Source organism: Cataglyphis hispanica, chromosome 8 (assembly GCF_021464435.1).
Source record: "Cataglyphis hispanica isolate Lineage 1 chromosome 8, ULB_Chis1_1.0, whole genome shotgun sequence".
Lineage (NCBI taxonomy): Eukaryota > Metazoa > Arthropoda > Insecta > Hymenoptera > Formicidae > Cataglyphis > Cataglyphis hispanica.
Genome location: NC_065961.1, coordinates 8,011,205 through 8,037,597, shown reverse-complemented (window position 1 = coordinate 8,037,597; position 26,393 = coordinate 8,011,205). Strand labels below are relative to the sequence as shown.

General features: G+C 35.0%; 1 protein-coding gene across 6 annotated transcripts in view; it reads left to right on the top strand.

The window, feature by feature from the left end:
- LOC126851509 (nuclear factor 1 X-type) overlaps positions 1–26,153 on the top strand; it is a 28,814-nt gene extending 2,661 nt beyond the window's left edge. The window contains exons 1-13 of one of the 6 annotated variants that reach the window (XM_050595563.1): positions 105–421; positions 1,757–2,193; positions 3,286–3,441; positions 8,673–8,864; positions 9,040–9,223; positions 10,674–10,727; positions 10,876–10,974; positions 11,683–11,823; positions 12,694–12,837; positions 21,692–21,879; positions 22,040–22,396; positions 22,536–22,770; positions 22,856–26,153. In XM_050595563.1, the coding sequence (XP_050451520.1) occupies positions 2,191–2,193; positions 3,286–3,441; positions 8,673–8,864; positions 9,040–9,223; positions 10,674–10,727; positions 10,876–10,974; positions 11,683–11,823; positions 12,694–12,837; positions 21,692–21,879; positions 22,040–22,396; positions 22,536–22,770; positions 22,856–23,124 (2,022 nt within the window). In that variant the 5' untranslated portion in view covers positions 105–421; positions 1,757–2,190 and the 3' untranslated portion in view covers positions 23,125–26,153. Of the gene's footprint in view, positions 1–104; positions 1,009–1,756; positions 2,194–3,285; positions 3,442–8,672; positions 8,865–9,039; positions 9,224–10,673; positions 10,728–10,875; positions 10,975–11,682; positions 11,824–12,693; positions 12,838–21,691; positions 21,880–22,039; positions 22,397–22,535; positions 22,771–22,855 lie in introns of those variants that run through there. The other 5 variants (XM_050595562.1, XM_050595561.1, XM_050595560.1 and 2 more) reach the window with 5 other exon arrangements.
- The last annotated feature ends 240 nt before the right edge of the window (positions 26,154–26,393 follow it).

The following is a 26,393-nucleotide window of genomic DNA, read 5'->3' as shown; positions in this document are numbered from 1 at the left end:
AAATCTAGTAAGCTAGGACAGAAGCTATTAATAACTGTTTAGGGTGCCGTACCTGGCCGCCGCGCGGTGCCGTCCGCGTCTCGAGTCTCGATACGCGCGTCTCGACGACCGGCGTCTCAGTGTCGTCGCGACGACCGACGTTGTATCCGCTGTTCCGCCATCGAGACGACGGACGGAAGAGGTAGACGGTGCGGTCGCAATCTTGGCGAACGAGTCAACTCGATCGGGATTCGAATCCTCCGCACGTAACCGCGCGTTTAACAACGACGTTAAAATAGGCAAACGGCAAGAGTGCTCGAGGGGAAATACAATAGATTGGCCGCTGTCTCTATCGTGCCAGAATACCTTCGAAGCAGCATCCGGCTAAGCTTCGCCACGAGTTTAACATTTGAAATGGCGATCCGGCGATCTTCTCCAAAGAGTATGGGGAATCTACACCGTGTGCTTTTCTTCACATACAATCAAATGCTTTACCAGAGTTCGCGCCGCTGATCTTGCGCCTCTCGAATTTGCGTGGCGGGTCAAACGCGTTAATTTTACGTTCAATTTTGCTTAATCGCGCTTGTATACCGTTATATCCACGCTAAATTTGCGATGCTATTCTTTGTCGCGCGTGTCGAATCATTGCATATAATGCGTCATTTACCGTAGAGAGAAGGACCCTGCTGATGCTTGTTATTGCGAGTGATTCGTGTGGTCTCTCTCCACCGTTTATTTGCTAATAATAAGTGAAGAATTTCAATCTCGAGAAAATATTTACGGGACCGGTTCGCGGTAAAAATTATACACGTTAATCTGGTGTATAGCGAAATGTTTTTTTATTCGATGGCGGCTCGTGGACCTCTTCGAATAAGTTCGCGCCACGCAATATTGCGCGAGTAAGTACAGAAGAGGAAGAGAAGGAGGAGGAGGAAGAGGAGAAGGAGGAGACGGTGGTGGCGGAAGAGAAGAAGAAGGAGGTGACGGACTCTCTAATTTGAGTTCGCGAATCGCTCGTACCTGACAATGGTACGTTTTCCGTGTGACCATCGTTTTTCCGGGAGTGATTCACTTTGCGCTTCTTCCTGCTTGGCTGCTCGTCGATTTTTGGCATGGATTTTTCTCTATCGCGTAAAGAGTAATTTGTAATTAAAATAAAAAAAAAAGAAAAAAAATGCGCGAAGACAAGATGACGCGCTGGAATCGTTTCTTTTATAGCTTTCGCGCGCTTGTACCTCTCCCAAACATATCCCAAGGTTTGTCGCGCGTTTCTTCTCCAACGTGTCTTTATCCTTGCCGCGATGACGAGAGTGTTTAACGTTCCTGATTTTCGTTGGCTCTGAAAATAACAGCGTTACCTACACAGATGGACGCGCGAGTCCACGCACAAAAGGCGTGTCTGTAAAACGTCCGTAAACGACGATCTCATCTTCCCAGGTGTGTGTCGTTTTTTCTCATTCTTTCATCCGTACGTTCTCGTTCTTTCGTCGGTCCTTCGTTTATCGTGCGCATTCGACGATCCGTCCGACACATATAAAACGTAGCGGAGAAAAAGGGGAGCGAAAAACTTATAGATGCACTTCTCCTTCTGTTCCTTTTCCTCTTTTGTCACGCGCAAACGTGTATCTCAAGGCAAGATTGCTGGCGCGCTTTCGATAGTTCAAGTTTAAATTGTGGAGCGCAATCTTTGTTAGAAAAACTCTTGTAGATGAAAAAGATTGGTAAGAAATCCACGAGGAAAAATTTGAAAAAAATATCCTTCTGTACCTAAAATTAGGAATATCGTCTCAGGAGGATGATCGCTTGATAAACACCAAAACAAGTCCACGTGGTCGGTAAAAGTTGCGCGTTACGATTAATAAAACACGGAGATTCATGGACGCGTTTACGGGGACAGTGTCGCGAGCAAGATTCCTGGCAGCGGCTTCTCGACGGCTAGTGAGAGACTCTGTCAAAAGTGAGGATAAATAGACGAATATCTCGAATAATTGGAAAAGCACGTGAGAAGAAGCTGATTCGCTTCTTCTCGGGAACGAGATCGGTAGATCGGAGATGAGGCTGCGAGCGATTCGCGACTACGAGGTGGAGGAGTATCGAGCTCTTCGTAATCGTTACCGCGAGGATCGCTGTTTCTGACAGCTGGACGCTGACAGGAGGGACGAACAGACGACGGTAGTGTGCTACAGCAGCTGCAGTGTTTGCGAATACTCGATGGTTCGTTTGTATTTTTTAGCAGTTTATTCCTAGCAAGATGTGCACGACGAGAGAATTTTTGTATTTACTATGGATAGAGATTAAAAGGTAGATGGAAAGAGAAATGGAAAAACGAGAGAAAGAGAGGAGCGAAAAAATAATATTGAATCAAATCCTGTCTATTAATCTGATATCGCCAATATCACTACATTTTCCGTTTCAAACATCTGTATCATATCCAATATTTCAATATATTTTATAGTTCAATATATCAGATTGAATTTATACATTGCAAGAATATAAGTTTTATATTTAAAATAGAAAGATAAATGAATAAAATAACTAGACATAAACGAATGAGAAATAATATAGCGCAAAAATAAATAATAATAAAAGAAAAGGTAAAATAAAAGAGCTACCCTTTATATCACAATATGCATGTGATTCATCATAAGTCATTCGATATCTGACACATTTATAATTAACTTATAATTAACAGAGATACTCAAGATTGTTGCGATACAGCTGTATCGCATTAATCTCAATTTTTCCAATTATTTTATAAAATTTTGTGCCATTGTTGTGTGCTATTACTTTTATTTTCTTTCGCTCATTTCCCATTGCGATTGTATTTAAATTTTTAATGAAATTAATGGGTATTAAATCAAATTATTCTGTAAAATGGACCAAATGCATGATAAATGTTCTTTTTTATTAAGAATTGCAGATATTTCTAATGATTTTAACTGTATTAATTGTATCAAATTCTAAAAAGAGGATTTATTGTTATAAATAGCTCTCAAATAATTAGTTTATTTTAATTTACATTTTTGCAATATAGGTAAATATAAATTTATTTGCTAGTTTGATGACAAAAACATTTCACTCTATCAAAACTGTTGTTATTGAACTAGTTTAGAATGTCATTCATGCTAGTTATTATTACGTGTGACTTTTTTATTTACATTATTTTAAATACTTGATATTTCTAAAAAAAGATAATTGACAGTTGCATGTATACTCGAAGAAAAAAAAAGAGCGGAGGTGAAACTTAATAAAATAAGAGAATTTAGATAATTTAATAAAAGAGAAATAAATATCGTATGATTGCAGGATGAGTTCCATCCATTTATCGAGGCTCTTCTACCATTCGTGAAGTCTTTCTCGTACACATGGTTCAACCTACAAGCTGCCAAGAGACGATACTATAAGAAACACGAAAAGCGGATGAGCTTGGAAGAGGAACGTCAGTGTAAAGAGGAACTTCAGGTGAGAGACTCTTCAGGAATATAGACTGTCTGTAAAATTAATCTTGTCTTTGACCTTCTCTATTTTTATCGGTATCAATTCTCGTTTGTAAATAAGAAATTGTAAATGAAGAAGATTGTGCGCTATGAATTGAATCGTTATGAAAATTTTCAGACAAACAATATAATATAAAGTAATATAAAGAGATTTCAAAAGAGTGACCAAGTATTTACCTTTCGGAGTCCGTCGTGTCTATTGGACGATAGCGCAGTCGGACGTGCTATCGTTGGTAACGTTATCGGCCCGTTGCTTCTCCACCGTCATTCCCATCCTCCCTCTCGCGACAGGGTTCGATCAATATTTTAATTTCGCGATGTTGCGGTATTTAGCGAAAGAGCGGCTGGCATTAACTAGTGGCGCATAGACGTTTCTTCTTTCACCATTTTCAGCATTTTCAGCGTTTCATTTTTCTTCCATGCATATCTAAACAATGAGAACGTTTCGCGCAAATTCACGTTGCTATAACTACAAGTGAAACGGACAAAACGCTCATTTACATTCGACGGCAGATTCCGGAGGGAAACGTGCGTTTCTGGAATAGAACATTAAGAGAAATGTCAAATTATGTTTGTTTATCTCGTAATCGTATCGATCTACCGGCCTTGCAAATAAACATGAATGAAAGTAAAAGGTCGTTGGCCACGCTAAAGTGTACGTATAAGTACTGGCACGATGCGGTGTTTGGTGTAAGGTAACGCGTTTCGCGCATTGGGAAATTAAAATACGTCGTTTTCTTCTTCTTCTCTCTCTCTCTCTCTCTCTCTCTCTCTCTCTCTCTCTCTCTCCCTCTCTCTTGAAATGGTTAACTTAAAGACACGATTGGTGTTGTTCCAATGTAGTTTACTTTGCAGGATGAAAAGATAGTTTGATTTAGATAGGAGCGCAATTGCTTGCCGGAATAGAATGTAATGTCATATAATGGAATATAAGTATGTTTGAATCTCTCTTCCTCTCTCTAATTTTTCCTTGTGTCGAATCTCGAGCTACGCAAGAGTATGAAAGAGTGCGAAAGACTTTCTTCTCGAATCCAATTCGCATTCTCGAATGAAAAAAAAAAAAAAAAGACATGGATGAAGAAAGGATGCAACGTCAATCGTCGTAACGTGTACTTTTCAAGTTGCCACGCAGCACATTGATATATGTTAGAGAAAGGAATAAAGGAAAATGGAAAATAACAAGAGAGATAGAAAGAGATATACACGTACGCGCGACGCTGGTCTGTCGTTTTCTCTTAATTTCGAGACAGACCGCAGTACGATATCGACTACTTCGATTCGGGTGTAGGGCACTGCGAGGGACCGGGACAGAAGCGAGCGTAGCGTGTGAGCAAAAGAGATAGAAAGTCGGGGAAAAAGAAAGAGAACGTGAGCAATGGATGGATAGACGGGGATAAACCAGAGCGAGAGAAGGGGTGCGGCGCGTCGCGTCGCTCGTAAGAGGAAGGAAGAGCATATACGTACGCGAGAAGAGTATGTGTAGCTCTGACGGAGGGTTTGGAAGGGTCATGGTGGATCGAGAGAGAAAGAGAGAGAGAGGCAGTCGGAAAACGCGCAATCGAGAGAGATAGAAAGAGGGAGAGAGAGAGAGAGAGAGAGAGAGAGAGAGAGAGAGAGAGAGAGAGAGAGAGAGAGAGGAAGGGTGCAGCACCAACACCCACGAGAAGTATCCGCTACACGAGTGCACACCAACTTTTCGGCAATGGGGATGAGTGGGAGAGATGGCCGGTTTAGGGCGGTCGAAAATGGTGTTGGGGAGGAAGTAGACATGTAGCGCATACGCCGTCGCGACGGAGGCTGCGGCTACGCGGCGCCTACCAACCACCATCTATAATCTCTATGCAGATATCGATTTTCTACCCTGTATTTCCTAAATTTATGCAAACTAGCGGCGCTCTCTACTCCTTCCCTACCCTTCCGTTCGTCCCTCGCACATCGTCACCTTTTCCGGCTCGTTAGTCAAACTATAATAATTACGTAAATTACACGTTTGTCTCGATACGTTCTCTACATTGTAATCCATTCGTCTAGAGAAGATAACAATCGACATTGTCCGCATTCATTCTAAAATTATTCTCATATTACGAGCTTTACGTACTCAATTTCTTCGACAAATCTTGATTCGATAAATCTTTGCACATTTGTCATTATCATCTAAACGCATTAATCCCTTTCGCTATTGACGGATAATTGGCGGCTAATTCTTTCTCTTTGTCATAAAATTCTTTTACGCATTTCTAAAAGATATGTTTTAATTTTGTTTTATAAATAGTTAGCATAAAAAATTATGAAAGGCTATACATATCGAAATAATATTAAAAATATCGTTAACACACTCGATATATAAATACGAATAAAAATTTAACGAATTATTTATCTCGAAATATTTGGACGTTTGAGTTGCAAGTGCAACGTTTGGTGGACGAAAACTTTAGACCGTGAGCTATCTGTACTCATTAAAGATTGACGGTGACGGGGAAGTAAAACAAAAGAATTGTTTCTAAAATGAAGGAAGGGAATGGTACGGGTTAATAGAGGGACAATTGCACGAGTATTTCAACTTTGGTAGTTTTGGTTTGAAGCTCGGGAAAGATAGTCCGTGTCCTTATGGGCTCCGACTCTCGAGGGGCTATAATATTTACAATATTCTATGCAGACCTCGGAATTGCCTATAAAGAAATCGCAGAGTCGCTTTGTTCGCGTCATAACGTAGTAACGTAAAGGGTCGGCAGATATACACTGGTCGGGAAGCTTGCCAAATTAATAAATATATTCCCGGTCTTCTCTCGTCCCCACTTGGAATTTTCTTCGTTCCATTCTATGCACCTATTCTTATCATCGAACGACAATCTGGACTCCGAGCTGATCTAGTCTCTGACCTCGAATGCGACGCTTTGATTTTGTATTGATTTGCGTGGATACTACGTGCCGATAAGTTTCATCTTTGTCTGCATTGCACAAATACATTTTAGTTATCTGTAATAGCTAAATATCAACGTGTGTGTGTGTGTGTGTGTGTGTGTTTTTGTAATATTTTGATCACATATTTATAAAAAAATACTTCTTTTTTTCCCATTTTTTTCCTACTTTTTTTTCTCGTCCCATTATTGAATAATACATTGTAGTATTTTCGAGAAATGTGCATTGATAACGCAAACATTGTTTATCTTTAGATTGACAGTACAGTCCGTATTTTATTTATTTATTTATTTATTTATTTATTTATTATTATTTATGTTGCAAAATAGCTCGTGGGCATGGAATGTTCTACTGACGCGATTTAGCATTAAAGTTTATTGCAAAGAATTTGAGAGGAAGGATTGAATATTTTTAAAATCAATGAGTAAAATACTTGTCGATAAAATAATTACAATATTATATTAAAAATATCGTTTTTGTAGAGTTTCTAGAGATAATGTTATCGAGGCGCATTCGAGTAAAGCAATAATTATTAAAATATGGCAGAATATTAATGTATATTTCTAGAATTACGTTTGTGCGCGTTCGCGGTAGAGGGAAGAAGAGAGAAAAGAGGGGGGGGGGAGGGAAGAGGAGAAACGATGCGCGAGTTTTCATATTTAATCTCTGAAATAAATTGGCAGCAGCTGTTGCGGCAGGTGCGTGTATGTGTGTGTGTCATCGAGAGTAGCGTTTACGAATGAGATTAATCTTTAGTCTAACGAATTACCGAAAATCTAAAAGGCGCGTGAAATGAAATTGATTCGTGACGTGTTTGCGGTTGCGTAAGGAATTTTTTGACGTAACACCGACAGACTCGGTGGCGGTAAAGCAGAGATAGGGGAAAAAGGCACGAATCACTGGCGCGAGCGAGTGATAGCGAGTCCGGTGGCGTGTAAAGCCGCGCCTTTGGGAAGGTAGCATGCGTACGCATGTCACGGTGTTACGCGCTCTCTCGTTGAACACGATTCCCGCGAACGCGACGGCTCGCATTCGGCATACTTGATATTGGGCATGCACGCAGGATGCACCGTAAAAGCGTATGCGACGCTTTCTCCAAGCGTGGCGCATCGCGAGCGCAAAACCGCGCGAATGCGCTCCTATCCGCTTTATTCGCTAGTACGTGCAAAAACGTGCTTGACATTTTATTCACACGCGCGCGGAAATGTCGGGACGTCGATGCGCGTGACAGCCTCGCGTACGTTTTCTCGCAAACTGACTGGCTCTATACTCTTTCCCCTGCCACTACGGTAAAAACCATTGCCAATTTATTACCGTTCATTTTATACACTTGTTACTGCTTAATTGCCTCTGCCAAATTTTCTAGTCCACGTTCAATGTCGATCAACTTTATTTTTTCATATATGCGCGCGTATAATTGTTAATTTAATTATCGAAAAGAGAAAGGTCAATTCTTTTTCCGCTAAAACTTTTAATCAAATAAATTTAATTGTAATTTCTGCTTATACATTATATTTTTTATTATACAATAATTATTTCTTCAATTTTTTTATCTTTTAAAATTACATTATTGTAAAATTGATCGCGTTTAATTACAATTATATGGATAATCAGCTGTAATATATAACATTGCGATATTTTAATATTTTTTGATGTTTATTAACGTCGGGAATCGCCAATTACGATGGCGACGAGGATATTTGGTGAGCTAGAAAAAATTTGTCGTCTCGTGTCTACGAAGGGAATACGGAGCGTGTGTGCGTACGTGCACGGCAAAAACGGGCTAGGCGAGATAGATCGCGCGGAGCATTCTCTCCGATGCATTCCACGCACTTTCAATGCATTTCTCAGGGATCTTATGCATGCGTGTGTATTTGCTATTCCGAGTGTGACGAGGGTCGCACGCGTGCACTGCATATCGCTCGCCCGAAACGATGTCCCTCCTCGAGATTGTCGCTAGTCGCTATTCTCGTTACAAGCTTTACAAACGTCGACGAAATTTTTTGACATCGAGAGATGCTTTGCAATCGTCCCGCTGTATAACGGAAAGATGGAAATAATTGATATCGATATCGATATCGTGGTGTGAATTTTCTATCGTAATTATATCTCTTTGAAAAATGTCCACACTTTATTATTCAATTTAATAAGATTATTATCGTTAAATGTATAAAAAATGAATAAATATATCCATCATCAGAAACAATATGATAATTGACGCTTATTTGCATACATCGACTTGTGTTTGCGATCTACGATGCTCTTTCCTTCCTCTAGAACGAGAAGCTGGAAGTGAAACAGAAATGGGCCTCGCGGCTTCTCGGAAAATTACGGAAGGATATCACGCAAGAGTATCGAGAGGACTTTGTGCTGAGTATTACGGGGAAAAGACCAGCGATGTGTGTTCTAAGCAATCCTGATCAGAAGGGCAAAATGCGTCGAATAGATTGCCTTCGTCAAGCGGACAAGGTATCATTTGAATTTCCACTATATGCTTTCGCTAGGAAACTTTCTTTCCAACAATTTCTATCTCTTTTCATTAAATAAGACGAATGAAAAGTACGAGTTGTTAACGTTCAATGGCAAAATTTATGATTAGAGCTCGCGCGGCGATTGTAATAAGTTTGATTTTCTTCTACGATAGGTATGGAGGCTGGACCTAGTTATGGTGATCCTTTTCAAGGCAATTCCATTGGAATCGACGGACGGAGAACGGCTAGAGAAGACTGCGGAGTGCGCGCAACCGGGTCTCTGCGTCAATCCTTATCACATCAACGTTTCCGTCCGGGAACTGGATCTCTACCTCGCAAATTTTATCACGAGTCACGGTAAGGAAGATTCGCGATTAATAATTTGCCCGATTGATCAAAAGAGCATTTCAAATCAGCTGATTTGTTTTTAAAAATTTAAAAGATTCAAAGAGAATAGTGGGAGAATAGCATTAATATTTACATGAAGTAAATGAAAAATATCTCCAAATATAATTTATTTAACGACATAAAGATGAACGCAAAATTTAATTTAATCTAAAATATGGAGGGATAAGCACACACAATCTTATTGTAATCTTTTTTTGGAAGAAATCTTTTCTCTCTGACGAATAGAGTGCTTCCTGTAGAGTGCTTAAAGTATTTATATCGGCACAATAAAATATCCGAGCATGTTTTGATATATATTATCACGCGTTACTATATGCGTGTGTGTCTCTTACGTGTTGCGCGAGCGCGAATGAATGTGTAGAGAAAATGTGCACGCAAGCGCGTGACCATGCTTGCCGCTGTATGCTCGCTCTATAAATAAATAGGCAACGAACATCTTTAGCGAGCTCACAGAGCTTCGCTTATACGTTGATTTTCTTTCATGCCACTGAAAATACCTGAATATTTTTGTACCTGTGCGAAATCGTTGTATGTCATTCCAATTGATTTTCGAATATAACGCCTATTGTATCTAAATGTGAAGTAAAGTAGATAATTGTGAATCTTTCAAATGAAGATTAGTCTATTCGTTTAAGAAACCAAATGATAAAAGCTGAAAGAGAGGAAGAGAGAAACGAAGATTCATTTTTATATTTTAGTTTTTAACAGATCTCTAGCTAAAAGACTCTATCGTGAAAAACACATTTTATTAGATTGTACAAGTTTAACAATAACTTTCAAAGCTTTGTCTTTGATATTAGTTTATCTCGAACATGAGTATTTTAAATTTTCAAATACTTCGAGATACCGAGAGAAGAAACGAAATTAGATTTGAATAATATATGATTGTCCTCTCTCATTTATAAAAGAACAAGAGTTTAAAAAAAAAAATTCTCTGAATGTACACAACACAAAAATAGGTATTTAATGTTTTTAACGTTTTATAACATTCATTGCAAACAGAGTTTTTATCGGCGTAAAAATCAACTATCTTTACCCCTCTCGATCCTCGAGAAATCGCCGTACATTCCGGACCCTCGAGTATTTCGGTGATACGTTGCGTAATGAGATTTGCGTAAAACGCGGTGGTATAAAACACCGTGCAACAGTGAAAACATTACACGCTTTTCATCGAAGGAATAACTTTATGTAATTTTTTCTATTTAAATATTTTGAGATATTATGAGTCTTGGCGTAATATTTGAAGTATTTAAATTTTGAAGAATAAAGAATTGTGAGAGAAAGAGAGAGACAGAGTGTGTGTATGTGTATTTATGTTATTACAGTCATTTTAAATAAAATATCTGTTATTATATAATTATTAATTAAACGCAATTAAATCATCTCTTTTCTATTACAGAGGTTCTAAATGGTATCTGCAACGCTAGCAAGGAGGAAGACAGACGTCGAAAAGGTACTCGCGTGATTTCGCGGTTTATATATTTTAATGGGCGATTTTTGAAATAAAATTTTTATTTCTTTCTTATACTCCAAATTCGTATGTGTACCGGATCGCGGATCTAAGCGGATATTAAATATCACACGCTGGGTTTTGTTCCCAGGTACAGGATACCATGAACTATATAACGGTGTTGTCTGCAATGACACGATCCTCGCGACAGGTGTCTTCAGCTCCAAAGAGCTCTGGATGCTTTCAAAAGGTACGAGGCTATATTTCTCACAGATTCGAATACGAGTTCTCTTTCATCGATTGCATGCAACTAAAAACTAAATTATCAGTATCGCGTATTTCTCTGATAAATTCTATGTACTCTCTGAATTCTGTCGAGATCGTCTCCATGTACATTCGCGATTGGTGGATGCTTTCGAAAGGTGACGAACAGCTCGATGCGAAAGACCTTTTGAAAGCATCCTGATAGTTACGAACATTGATATATATATTTCTTCTCTTGAATCGTTGTCATATCTGTAAGAAATATACATATCCGTAATGTATAATGATATATCTCAAGGTAAGTTTACGATGCAAAACTCTTGAAACGGGCCGTTACCCTTTTGGAATAGGTCATATGCGAATTCTCCTCGGTGTGGACTCATCATTGGTAATAATAACAAACGAATGGCAATACGCCATTGGTTGGAAATTGAAACCATGATTAGTCAATTTGATTAAATCGATTCTTTTGCATTTGATACTTGTAGATGCGCGCGAACGCGTTAGATTAAATCCGTCGATCTATCACATATCATGTGTCATCTGTGTCTTGTACCGAATAGAAAATTTCCCCTCGCATCATTGTGTGCGCGGAAGCGTCGCTTTTCCGCAATTGTGCTGCGGGGAGTGGAAACGAAAGCGAATGACATGTACGAAAGCGTTAGGAACCGTGCTAATGTGTGTCTGGTTTCAGCGTCCATACTGCATGACCTCAGCGACATGCAGCCTCAAATAAACGCGATCAAAATAGAGCACCCGCCGTACTACTGCAGCAGCTACACCCCTCCATCCGCAGCGACGACCGCGGATCACGTTCAGCCGGCGGCTAGCTTCAGTGAGTTTCAAAATCTGCCTTTGCCCTTATTTTTAGTAGACAGAGTCGGGGTCGAATGCGGTAGCCGCGGCATCGTCGTCCATGTCCGAGGCTCTCGCTAAACTAGTTCACGTCGTCACAAGCGCAAAGGAATCGCGGAAATTATTTATTCCATCTACGTACAGCAGTTTCTCCTTATTGAGTCCTCCTCAACTTTGTCACTGAAAATTTCCGTCGGTGAAAAATTTTATCACTTTAATATTTTTGCGCAACGTTCTCTTCATCATCTTATAAATATATAGATTCTATCGATAATCCTCAATTATGTTTCTTACTATTAGTTGTATATTTTTCCCAAGTGTTTTACACCTCTCTTAAGCAATTGCTAACTTTTCTAGAGTCACAGACACTTTTTCTAACATTGTAATAATGATTCGTAATAATGAAATATGTAAAAAGAAGAAGAAAAATAAACGATTAAAGAGATGGAACAATATTGAAAGAAAAGAGGCCAAAGATACATTTAGATGATGATATCGAAACTTGTTGCAATAAACAATGTTAATTTTATGCGGCAAAATATACAGAGGACAATGCCAATCAACAAACGGACGAAATTTATAATCAAAATAAAATGACCAATTTCTCAAGTGCAATATACGCACGGAAAAATTTCTGCGATAAGTATATCTGGATTGTTGCCAACTATATTCCCGTTTTCTTTTATGTACAATCTCTCCTCTTTTATGTTGACGAGATGGAATGAAGCGCGCAATCCACTATATATCATTTACAACTTAATAATAACATCACAAGTAATAAGATACACGATTTTACATCTGTTTTATCAATGGCAAGTCAATCCATATTCATGCGTTATGTTATGCGCAGGCCCACCACCGGTTCATCAACTAATAAGAAACGATAAGACTGAAAAGCCGCCGACAGTCTCGGTTTCGAGTGCTCCGACATTTTCATCGGTTCTTAGGCCGGAAGATGGACACCGTGGGATAGAATCTCCGCATTCGCAAACGGGTATGTATTCACCGAGTTTTTCGAACTGTCTACTTAACCGAGGCTGCCAATTACTCGAAAATCTGGCTCCTATCCGATAATTTGCATGAGAAGAGTGGACGAGACATCTATAAATTGTATATTTTGATATTATAGAAGATCGAGTAATTGTTACAAATGCTGCGGTAAAATTAACAACAAGTAACCGACCTTCTTTTTTTCTGAAGAGAATAGATTCTTTATAAAATAAATTATATATATATATATATATATATATATATATATATATATATATATATGTATATAAAGTTTAAGAAGAAATTTTTTTTATCGTACGATCAATTTTCTAACATAAATTTTTGAGATCGGTTCATACATGCATATATATGCACATCAAAATATCTTTAATCGTCAGAAATAATAAAATACACGTGAACAGTTCTTGCAAAGGCGTTTTAATTTGGTGAAGCAGGCGAGTAACATAAATAAATTAACAAGTTAAAGGGCAATTTTTTAACAATTATTAAAGTAGATTGAAAGATTCGTGTAAATGAAAGTTGCAAGAATTGAGCGCGTATATTTTTTTATTTAATATATTATAATTTATAAGACAGTCGATGTAGGGCATTTTTAAAATTACAATCAGTGATAAACAGAGTTCTACGTAATATTTTTAAATAGCCAGAACTCGTGAAAACTGCTAAAATTTCAAAATTTTAGAGTGATTTAAATGAAGATCGTGCGTATTAAGAGGAAAAAAATTATTCCTTACATATAGAATTGAGAACAAAATATTTTATGAATAACGTGTGTGTGTATCGCATTAATAAATACTTTTGCAGAGATATAGATTTTTTTCGATATATTAAACATTTGTATCTACAATTTTAACTACAATTTTTTAAATCAATCATCGAAGAGCGAGATATCAACGATCTTCGAATAGCAACCAATCTTTTATATCGAGGTACGCTGTTACCGTATAAGACACGACACGATTCTTGATTCTTTCCATTAGTTTCTTTTTTTGTTTTTCTCCTGCCTTCTCATTTGTCTCTCTTTAACTTTCTCTCTTTCTCTATTTTCCGCGTGCGTGCACGACTCTGGGTCGCATGTGTTTGATGATCAATAATCTCAATTATTTAATTAACATATATCTAATATCGGAATCTATCAAGTCGACCAATGCTTTCAAAGCATTTTTAATGCTTTGTAAGTCAGTATTTTAAATCAACTTAATATTTTAACATTTGTGTTTAACATTAATATATTAACATTGATATATATTAAATGGAAACTAAAATAACAAAAAATATAATATTATAAATTAAAATTAAAATATTATAACAGAAGGAATTTTTAATAATTAATCTTGATAAATCTGTCTTTTAAAAACATTATTTGCGAATCGAAAAAAATGTGCATTTAAAAAAGATCATCATCCATCTTTTTTTTCTTTCTTGCAATGATTTACATTTATTTTATAATTGAAAATTCTGTGGCATCCGTGTACTTTAAATGATTTAATTGATCATGCAATATATACTGTTCGAAATTTTATTTTAATATTTTTAATGTGTGTGTGTGTGTTTAATATATAATGAGTCCAAATCACACAAATTTATCGACGCAATCGAATAAGTAAATTGATGTTCAATCGATGTAAAATCTTGAACATAGCGTTCGATTGTCTCTAATGTGGAATTTTTTGTACGAGACCCATGTTATACTTTTTTAAGATGCAGTAGTCGCAAATAAAGATTTATTTGCAATTATATATATATATGCATATATATAATGCATATATCGATACATTTATCTGCGCTGTCTAATTAAATATCGCACGTCGATCATATATATGAATGTTTATAGAAAGGATTGCACGCAAAAAGTCAATCGATACTTTTCTTCGAAATGATTTTACGACTATTACGATTTTCTGAGAAATAATCACGTTGATCGAGCTCTCACGCAGCAAAATACACTTTATTAAAGACCGTCATTTGTACTTGGTACAACTAATAACATACTAAAAAAATATTTAAATAAAAAACACGATATATGCCTTCACAAGTATAATCAAATTCAGGGAGAGAAAATTAAACGGATAATTTTGGCACACTTTTTTTCTCCACACATTTAATTTTTTTTTTTTTTTTTTCTTTTTTGATATTACGAATCATATGCTTTATATATGTATACTATATAGAAAGTATTACATAATAGACGATGCGAGAGAGTGCTCGTCGCAACGAATCAGCGACGTGTAATAATCAGAAATAATCTTATATGCATCTTGTTGCGAGTAATTATCGCGTTCATCTTTCACATTAATGTGTGTGTAACGAGGCGGATTTATCGGGTAACCAATTCTCTATCGATATCATTCGATCTATTAATCTATCAAGCTATCCAACTTACCTACCAATCAACGACTGTGTTAATGAATCGCGTTGAAAATGACGCGTCATGATGTCTGTTTCAGTCTGACCCTGAGCGTAGAGAGAAGCTCGCTAACTCGACTAAAAGGTACTTTGTGACTGGTTATTGACTGTTGTCTTTTCCTCTATCTATTTCTCTCTCTCTCTCTCTCTCTCTCTATCTATCTATCTCTCTCTCTTTCTATATGTATATGTATGTATAAACACACACACATACACACTTTGTACGCACGCGATTGTTTATTATTGTACGCGTATATACAGATACCGAACAATTATTTGTTAATTGTGTTGCAAGAAGATAGTAAATCTCTCTATATTCTCAGATTGTTTATATCAAATAGCACAATACTTTTACCTTGCAATAAATATAATATTATTATTATAAAAAAAAACCAATGCTATATAAATCAAAGTATCTTACGTACGAGAAATTATATATTATATATTAATCGTTTCTTCATGATTTTCAATATATTTATTTTATTCTTCTCAACACAAATAATAAACTCGATTATAAAAAGCAAATACATATATATAGAGATACGTGATCGAAATATTAACGCGGAGAAGTTAACACAAACTTATATGGAATATAATTCTCGATAAAGAAATATATAATCATTGTCACATAAATACAAAAGTAGAGGACTTTGAAACATCATTAATTCAATCGAAAATCCATGTTGTGGATTGGTAGGTCTACATTACAATTATACCGTTCTTCTTGAATTTAAAGTGCATTCCTCAATATTTTTAGTGGGACGCAAAATTTACTTGCAGAAAAAATATTTAAAAATTCTTATCTATTGATTGCTCCAATATGAAGGAAAGTACAATTTGGTATAAAATTTGCTTGCGAATATTTTCTGGATATCGTGATTTTTCACGGCTCGACAAAAAGTCGCGACTTTATAATTATCGCATGGGTTCGTGCATAGATGCTAGTATGCTCGCATTACGAGTCTCTCGTGTATGAGCCGCGATATTTTTCGCGAAAATCAAGACATTTTTGAGACTTGCCTTTGTGTATCTCGGATTATTCGAACAAGAAGACTTGCTATAAAATCTTAAACTGACGTATCTTTGTTACTATACTTTTATATACATTTTATTATTATATTTTTTTTATTTTTGCAATTATTTTTGCTTTCTCTCTTTCTAATCTTCATGTAATTATTTTATATTATCAATTATTGTATATTTTTGATTACAAGTGCTTAGAAAGACTATTTTACAGAGCACAGTAATTTATTATTATTTTATTTATTCTTTTTTTCTCTTCCCCGGCTTTTTTTTCTCTTATCATTTATTCAATTGCATATTTTTCTATTTTATTCCCATCTGTATGTAATTCGAACGTATTCGTACATTAATCGATGATGGATTTTATATAGCTGAGCTTTCTTGTGTAATTGGATGCCCGATTATTGACGCACTCGATTGGAAAACTACACGAAATTGAATGCACAAATGAATTGTTCCATTCACACTTGTAACGACTTGAAATCGTAACAACGATGCTCTTTAAATTTATTACAAAACTATAATATTTATTTTATTTCTTACTATTGATTCTATAAAAGATTTTTTTATAGAATTTGATCTCCCTCACAATCAAATTTTATACGCTTGATGCATTAGCCAACGTTCTTCATTCTCAGTATAATAGTTTTTTCCCTCTTACTCTATTTGTATTAGTTTCTTCTCACCTTTTTCGCTTCCTTTCATCTTTCTTTTCGCCGCACAATAAACTCCTATTAGAATATTGGTGAAACAATAATTACTACGGAATATGCCTAGAATATTTCATTTGATGCAAGAAAGATGCAACAGAGTAACACAAACAATTAGCGAAAATATAATATATATTATTTAATAAATGAATGTATTATATTTGAAAAAAAATGTATATAATTGCATTAATATTTTTTATAAACGCTTATATTTTATTTTGCATATACATATACAAGTATATGTATATTTTAACTTTTTCACTCTATTGCATTAGTTGATGAGTTGCTCTCAAAATATTATCTAATGTAATTAAAAAAACACGATTTAATTATTCTTTATTTACGATAACGTCAACCTAATTTCCCAATTTATATCACTGAGACATGTTTGATATCGAAAAATATTATATATAGGAACAGGATACATAACGAGAAACGCGTGTCTGATATATAATGAAAAGAAAAATTAAAATAGGAAAGAGAAACACGAAGAAGAAGCGTCGTAATGTACATCGAAATGAGTATTTTACATTTATTTTATGGATGTTTTTAGCATTTAAGTAACATTAAAGAGAAACGAATAAATGTTATTAAACATGAATCCAATGATTGGAATCGAATAAAATTACGTGAATTAATTCAAGACCCTCTGTTTATCAGGCAAGTCCTACTTAGAGCGAGAAATCCGCCTGACGCCTGATTGCGATATGGTAAAACGCTTGCGCTCATGGTCGCAAGAATGTTATGTTAGCACTAATGACAATATCTATATATTATGTGTTAGATCGGTGTTGCATCATATATTGTGTTCCTTACCTATACATATACATATCTATACATATATCCGCCTGCAGCTATGTGCACGATATCGTTGGTGCGATACTTTCATTGACCGCTCAGCCGAAAATTGACTATTCTCTTATCTACACTTTCTTTCGATCAGTGTCATCGATAACGAAAACAAAGGGTGATACTTTTCATTTTTAATTCTACTTTTTATGGTTGTAAATATAAATAATTTCGCGTGAATATCCGTTCAGTTCATTTACGTATGAAATATGTGTACATAAAAACATAAAAATATGCTGAATGAAGAAAACAATCTTTTGATATTAATTAAAGCGCTAAAATATATGAGTTACTGGTGTAAATGACATTCAAACCAATAATATATCCCGAATTTACATCTTTTCTGGTTTAATGATTTTGCGATTATGAGATTGTTCTTGCTTATACACAAGCCGGCAAGTCGTGCAGCGATTGTTTCACTCGCTTGAAACAATTTAGTAGTACGATTGAGAATAGCCCGACTATATAGTCGGTCTATACTTCCATTAAAACTTTTTTTTTTTTTTTTTAATTCAAATGCAATGAAAAAAATTTGACATCTATAATAAATTTTGGCATACATATATAACAAAATTAATGCAAATAAAATATGAGACAAAAAATGAATGTATTATAATATATATATTTATTATATAATATCGAACAAATATTGCGGATTTAAAGAAAAACAAAATTTTAAGTATTGACAAAGGTCTTTTATTCCATTTTTTTATCTCTCTCTCTCCCTCATCAGTGTATGTATCGTCATATATATATATATACATGTATGTATGTATATATATATATATATATATATATATATATATATATATATATATATCTGCATAATATATATTTTTTTATAAAATTCTTTGCCTGTCCGTCTGACTCATCTGCCTGTTAACGGCCGCCTTATTCGAGTTAGTAAATTTGCTACTTACTTCTCAAGAATATATAATTATTTCCTCTTTATATATTCCTCAACTACTAACTCTCCCAAAATTTGGAAGCATCGTCTGTATTGTTATGTAGCGAAGGCAAATATAGTGGTTGGAAACGGGTGGATAAACAGACGGACGGCTCTTTTCTTGCTACATGCGTAGTACGATCTACCTAGCAAGCTAGTTGTTGCTGTCTGTCTGTCTGTCTGTCTATCTATCTGTCTGTCTGTCTGTCTGGCGGTCTGATTTTTGTCTATTAATTTGTTTCTTGTTTAACAACCCCTTTATATCACATTCCATTCACGTAATAAATTCGACGATACACAGTCTCGACGCGGCTCGGTGATCGCAATAGAAAATTTATGAGATTCTAAGTCTATACTATAGATTTTATTTTATAGGAATTTGATTGAAATTACACATAATGCGATTATAATTATGTATTAATCTTTGAATATGATGGAAAAAATTGGCGATTGTAAATCTTTTGTAAATTATTCTCAAATGTTTTTTTTTTTTTTTTTTTGACACAATTACTTTTATTAATTAAAAATGTACAAACATATATGTATATTGGAGAAAAATATTATCGTATTAAAATTAATACTTTTCATTATCTATTAATTTTTTCAAACAAGAATTAAAAGGAGTTTTTAGGACCTAAAAGATTCCACGCATCTCGTTAAGGATTAAAATTACAGTTATATTGTATCATTTGCCATGCGTATTGAAATTTCAAGCCCGAAATAGATAAATGATAATAATAATGGATCGATCGAGCTACGATCAAGGCTGCGTGTATCCTAAGCGTGCACTATATAATTTAGTTCCATCTCACTCTCGGTATTCCATATTATTCACTGTCACACGGCCAATGCTCTTGGTATGCTGGATGAATTAATTGACTTATTCAATTGATTAACATGCAATTCATATATATTTGAATATATATTAATTGAACATTTATGCCCTTTCCGTACGGTATTATCTACCTATTCTACACTATTATCGTTGCGATGTTGGTGTTGTTGTTTAATACATCTATATATACTCTAATCAATATTTTGTATTGATGTTGATGTTGTTGTTAATTTGATGTTTTTGATGTGTTGTTTAGTCGTTGTTATCTTGCTGTTTGTTTGATGTTTGCACTATGTTGTTGCACTTTGTGTGTCTATGTACACACTTACATACGTACATGTATATATCTCTTATCACGTATTATATGCGTACACGTTATTATCTATACCATGCACAAAATCAATTGTGTACGAAAAATTTACTTCCATACACCATCTATAAAAATAGAATTTAAATATCATGTTAAAATTCTACGATATATCGTATATTATGCATATTAAAGGCATACGTGCACGCTTGTAGTGTACCGTTGTAACGCGTATAGTATATTAAGAAATATCTAAATAATTCATTCTCTAATATTTACAATTGTAGTTTCTTTCAACAAGGATATTTTTGTTTATAATTATTATTTACTCAATCAAACATCGCAATATACCGAATGTGAGATTACGAATATCTCGAGATGAATAACAGAGCCTCTCTCTTTACAACTGCATATGCAATCTATTTTTTGATTTATGTTCTGCTAAGAATATATTCTATAAACGTACATTTCATATTCATCCGGTCTCACGCTTGGAATGCATCATTTAATGCATATGTATATGTGTATGTATGTACGTCATATATAAATATATATGTACAGTGTTCCAGGATTATCGTACTCTTTCACATATAAATTCTTTTGGTGAATCTGAGGTCGATGAATTCTACATGATGAAAATTTGGCGGGATATCTACGATTATCGAGGAAATCGATTAACGAGAATTGAAAAATTCTGACACAAATTAAATGCAATAAAAAGATTTTTAATAAAATAAGCAACAAATACAATTTAAAAAAACTTTATACATTTTGTTTGAGATAAAAATTTATATCGATAATGTTTTCCTCTGGAAAAGACGATTTTATATTCATTTCAAGAATCTATAATTGAAAGAAACTGCGATAGTTTTGGAACATAATTTGTACCATGGTCTAAGCATCAGAATTTTCGATCGATTCGTCACTAAAACCACCCCCTAACAAGCTCATGGTAACAACGACTTTTCTGTCCTTATCTAACTATCTATATACCTATCTGTATATTTATGCGTGTGTCAGTTACGAAACTGGGCTAAGCTACTATGTCGCCGAAAGGTGAGACATTACTAGAGGCAGAGATCTACTCTAGCATTTTATCTTTAATACTATTATCTTGTTACAATTCTCTCTACTTTGATGTGTATAGCTTATAGACGGCTTAACTCAATTTCGTGATTCAGTCTGAGTACACGTACATACATGTGTAAGTGTTCGAATGCGACTTATCATCATAACTGCAAGATTAATACGTCTTAAGTATTAAGTATAACTAAGCTAAATGAAAATAATTTGTGAATAATAAACTCATTACTCTGGTAATTGTTCAATTATATTAATCTTGACGATAATTAAAATAATATCGAAAAAAATAAGCATAAATCTAGATTAACAAAATTTATAATAAAGTGCGAAATAAATTGGACGAAATAATTTCGTCTTTCAAAGGTTACAATGAAAACTCGTTAACGGCTCATAATTCCAAAGCAAACTGTCGTATCACGCATATTAGGAAAAAAATCTAACATTTTGTATATAATTTCATGATAGGATATAAAAAGGTCTCGCGATAGTGCAAACGTTTCGTCCAGTTTCGATCAATAGACAAAAATTTGTAAAAAAAAAGAGAGAAAATAATTGTAAAAAATAATCGTGTCGATTTTCGCGAAGGTAAGGAAAGAACGGCGTTAAATTAAGGGGGTGGTTCATCGTGACATCGAGATCATTAATCAGATCAGATGATCATTGGGAATTATGTTTCAGGATTGCATTCACCTCACGAAGGATTAACCGGTGGCTCTGGTCAAAGCATGTCTGGACTTGCTTACTATCAGACAGAACATCCCGGATCTACGGGGGTAGTAAAGTATCCCGAGAACGGACACGATACTCTCTCAGACTTTGTGACGTTTGTCTGCCAAGAAGCCGAAAATACCCAGCAATTACCCCAGGTAATTTAATGACTACTGAGTAATATTATAGTTAGAGTCACACATTTTTTTTTGCGGGCTATCAGGAGAAGATTGTCTTCTGACACTCACACAAAATCTCTACAGTTTCTACGGGCGAGGATAAAAGCGATATCTAAAACTGAATTGCGATTACTTTCAGACGCAGCTAACCGGACCGCGCACTGGTATACAAAAATTCCCGCAGTATTATCCGAGTTCGATGTTACCGCCACCACCTCCTGCTCCTATGGCCAGACCGGTGGCGATAATAAGATCGACGGGTGAACTGGCAGCAACAACCGCTAGTTCGCCACCAACATCATCCACATCACCCACGGATCCAGCCGAATTAGGACCTAACCAGGAACAGATGACGGGAGCGGTTGGTCTCGTCGGTTCTGCTTGCCAGAATTCTGTCGAATCCGCTGGCCGGAAAAGTCCTGCCAGAATTCTCGTTACACCGCACACAACCAGCAGGGAATACACCTTTGCTCATTTTCATTCGCAACCCGGACAGGTTAGACGATTATACTATTTCGTTCTTGTTTTGTTGAGGTATTTTTCTTTCATCTCATGTCAATTATATCAAAGTCAGTTTGAGTTTTGTTTATAAAGGATATATGTAATCTTTCTGTACTGGACTCTTATTTTTCTAGCAAATCTTCACGTATCCGACCATCAGCTCAATGTCCGGAGTAATTTCGCCGACTAATCTGTCTCTATTTTCATCTCCTGTTTCGGTTACGAGACCGGTAGCCACCCAGAGATCAGTCTCAAATGTTCCACCGCGTTGGAATACTGCGCCATTTATCAATTTGGAGGACGATTACAACATGATCGCGCCAATTATCGCTGGAACTACAAGCGAGCCACCTACTGCTATGGAAGAAGGTGAGACTAAATCTTGTGTTTCTATCAAAGGCAAGATTGTAAACAATTTTTCTGCTAGCTTAAAACTCCTTTCTCTCTTTTTCAGAACGGTATTTTCATCCTGTGCATACGAGTGGCGTAGTAGACAAAAATGGCAGTGGTAATTTAATAGGCAACGAACTCGGAGTAAACACAGATCCTGCATCCCATCACCATCAACAGCAGCAGCAGCAGCAGCATCAACAGCAGCAACAGCAGCAGCAGCAGCAACAACAACAACATCAACAACATCAGCAGCAGCAAACACAATCATCTTCGCAACAGCAGCAACAAGTAATGGCAGATAAATCCGGTGGACCTAAATCTCCTCCGTGACAGTGGAGTCTGAAAACGGAAAATCTCGAGAGACTCGCATGCTCGCGTTTTTCGAGATCGGTACTTGGTATCGCATGTAATAATTATTCCGAAGTTATGGCCGAAGCTGAGTTTGAGAATAATCGTCAGGAATCTATGTCTCGTACACAATTACGTGATTTAAACTTACAGAGAATAGAATGTCTAAGAGTTCGATCTTAATTTACCGTTATAAAACAAGAATAAGAATGCTTTCTGCAAGGAATATAACCGAGAAAAAAAGGAGGTTCATTGATTCATGTTTATCTCGAAATGGATTCGTACAATATAAAGTTTCATATTACAACAACTTAATCAAGTAAGTTCTTCTAAAACATAGTTAACCGCGAGAGATTTTGCGACGCTTGGAATAACCATAAGATGACGTCGCCGTGCATGCCTTATCCTGCTCGAGAACAGAAAATTGTTTACATACAATATCGTACAACGAAATATTGTTCAAGCTATAAAGTGTAACGTACTTAGATGAAACAATATAACTTCAATTAAAATTGATACAAATAGTTGAACGCGATATTAAGATAAAATATTGTTTGGTCATTTGTCAACAACACAAAGTGCGCTTGTATTGATCGATGGATGTTTCACGATTTTCGTATAATCATCTAAATTATTTTCCCTCTGTCTGTTTCTTCCTCTTCTCCCTTTCTCTCTCTCTCTCTCTCTCTCTCTCTCTCTCTCTCTCTCTCTCTCTCTCTCTTTCTATTTTTTTTTCGTATTTTTCTGTATCTCGAGATACAAACGAGAGCAGCTGAGTTTCTTCATTTATGCTATTAATAATCTTTCTAAAGCTCGCAATCTCATAGTTGTAACGATGTGGTATAGTATTCTTCCATAGTGTATTATAATAAAGATTCGTTATTTTCGTAATAAAATTTTCATGATATATATGCGAGCACGTTTTTTTTAATAAGCACGAAACTGTAATATTTTGTATAAATAGTGCTTTATAGTTGGTAATAATGAAAAGAAGCATAGAAGCAGAAACCTTTCTTTACTAAAAGCAGATATTAAGCTTTTGTGAGCACGCAATATTCTCTCCTTATTGTTCTCTGAAAGTTTTTTCAAATGATCTTCTCGTTGATCCAATCTGCATGCTTTACAATGTCCTTTTAATACTGAAATAAGCAATAATATGCCGCGTTTTATTGCCTTGTGTACATTTTGTGCAGCCCATGTTTTATCTCTTTGCCGAAAAAATTGTTCTTCCACGATTATTCCAGACTTTGCGTTACGTGTTTGGAGTATACAAGTTTATATATATTTACATAGAAAGTTGTGTTATACATGTTTTGAGGTAGTGTATCGATGAGTAACTATTACAGATTTATATATATAGCTTGAACAAATAAAATTTGTTATCTCGTGTATCACAAAGATACGTATGAGTAATTCGTTAGAAATGAATTGGCAATGTGTACGATTCATATAATGATCGAATTAATTAAACCGTGTATAGAGTTTTCTGTGCCAATGAAGCAGCACACGTGCGCGCTATTCTTTTTGTAGTGATATTAATAAATTAAGGATTTCCTATAAACGCGGACTAATGCGAGAGAAACGTCGATGATGACAAATCGCGCTTTAAACGAGAATTCATCGAATAAGGATTTGCAAATTTGCAAATGAAAGGTGCTCGATAATACGCATAGCGTCACCGCATAATGCTCAGGCTAGCATTAATACGTATTAGGGAAAAGAACTAGTGAAAACTAGTCACATCAGAGGCTGCTAATTAGAAACAATGTGGATATTTAATATTGTGTTTTTCGGATAATATAAGCGCTTAATTATTTAAATATGTTATTAATGTTATATTGAAGATAATGATGTAGGAAATAATATCCCGCATGGGCAAACATGCATCGAATATGATTGCGAACAAAGTCCAAACTTTGTATAAAGTTTTTCATCGCCAATGTATCAAAAAGAATGCATAAAATAAGAAAAATTACTATTATTACGGATTTACTGATATTGTAAAATATACTCGATTAAATTAACAGCTCAAATTTTTCATAAGAGTAAAACACTTCTAGTATATTTATTAAACGATCAGATTAATTTCATCTTTAATAATTAATCAAATCAATTTTGTCTCTTCTATATATGTAAGTGGTGCGAAGAAGAATGCTTATATTTTTTTCATCCGTAATCGAAAAAATATAGATAATAAAAACATTCGATTTAGACAAGCGATATGTTATGTTCTTATGTACATTATCTGGATAACAACAATCAAATTTGTTATATTATAATACCGTTTTATTAATATCATTTGTTAAAACAAACAATTGCGCACTCTAATATTTTCTCTTTTAAATTGTTTCCTTGTTTTTTTAACACATGAAGTTCGATAACAGTTTATCGGTGGTAAGGAGAGAAAAGCCGTATTTTTGAAACTTCTTTCGCAGATGATTTGATCGGATGATATAGATATTTTTATTTAATTAAGTCGAATCAAATTTTATCATCAAATTTATTTCGATAATACTTTAAATACAATATTTTATTTCATTTTCTTTTAAAATGTATTTCTATTAAAATGTAGATACTATCGTTAAGATAAACTTATAAGCCTAACGCTTGTGAACGTAGTTGAAACAGATATGTATAGTTACCTATCTGCTTGTGACTCCACTATTTATAATTAAAAAACGGATTATTTGATTAAAAACTCAACCTCGCTTATTAAAAACAACAAAATAATCCCAATCTATTTAAAATAAGTTAATAATTATGCGAGGTTTAAATTATAGGATATCTATTTTAGAATTATAGTTTTAGATAGCCTATTCATTATTGTGTTTGTGTGTATTTCCGTGAGAAGAGAAGTATATACAATGCAAGTATGTGGACGCACGTGTAAAGTAGAGAGGTCAAAATAATATTAACAAGATAAATGAAAAAGTATCATGTGGGCACTGTACCAGAAGAAGCAAAACATTTTGTTACTCGAATTATGAAAATAAGATTACTGATCGGCCGAATGTTTTATTTTGCTGGATCCTTTCCCATTATTAAATTAATGAGTGTTGATCCTTAACTGGTGAAAAGAAATCTCTCAGACTTTTTATTTTTATTTCAGATTTTTTTTTCCGAAATTTAAAATTTTTCAGAACTTTTCGATTTTTTGGATAACGTTAATTAGTTTTATCCGTTATTTAAAGTATATAGAAATATAAAAAATAGAAGAAAACACTATTGTATTACATTTAATATCTTAAATG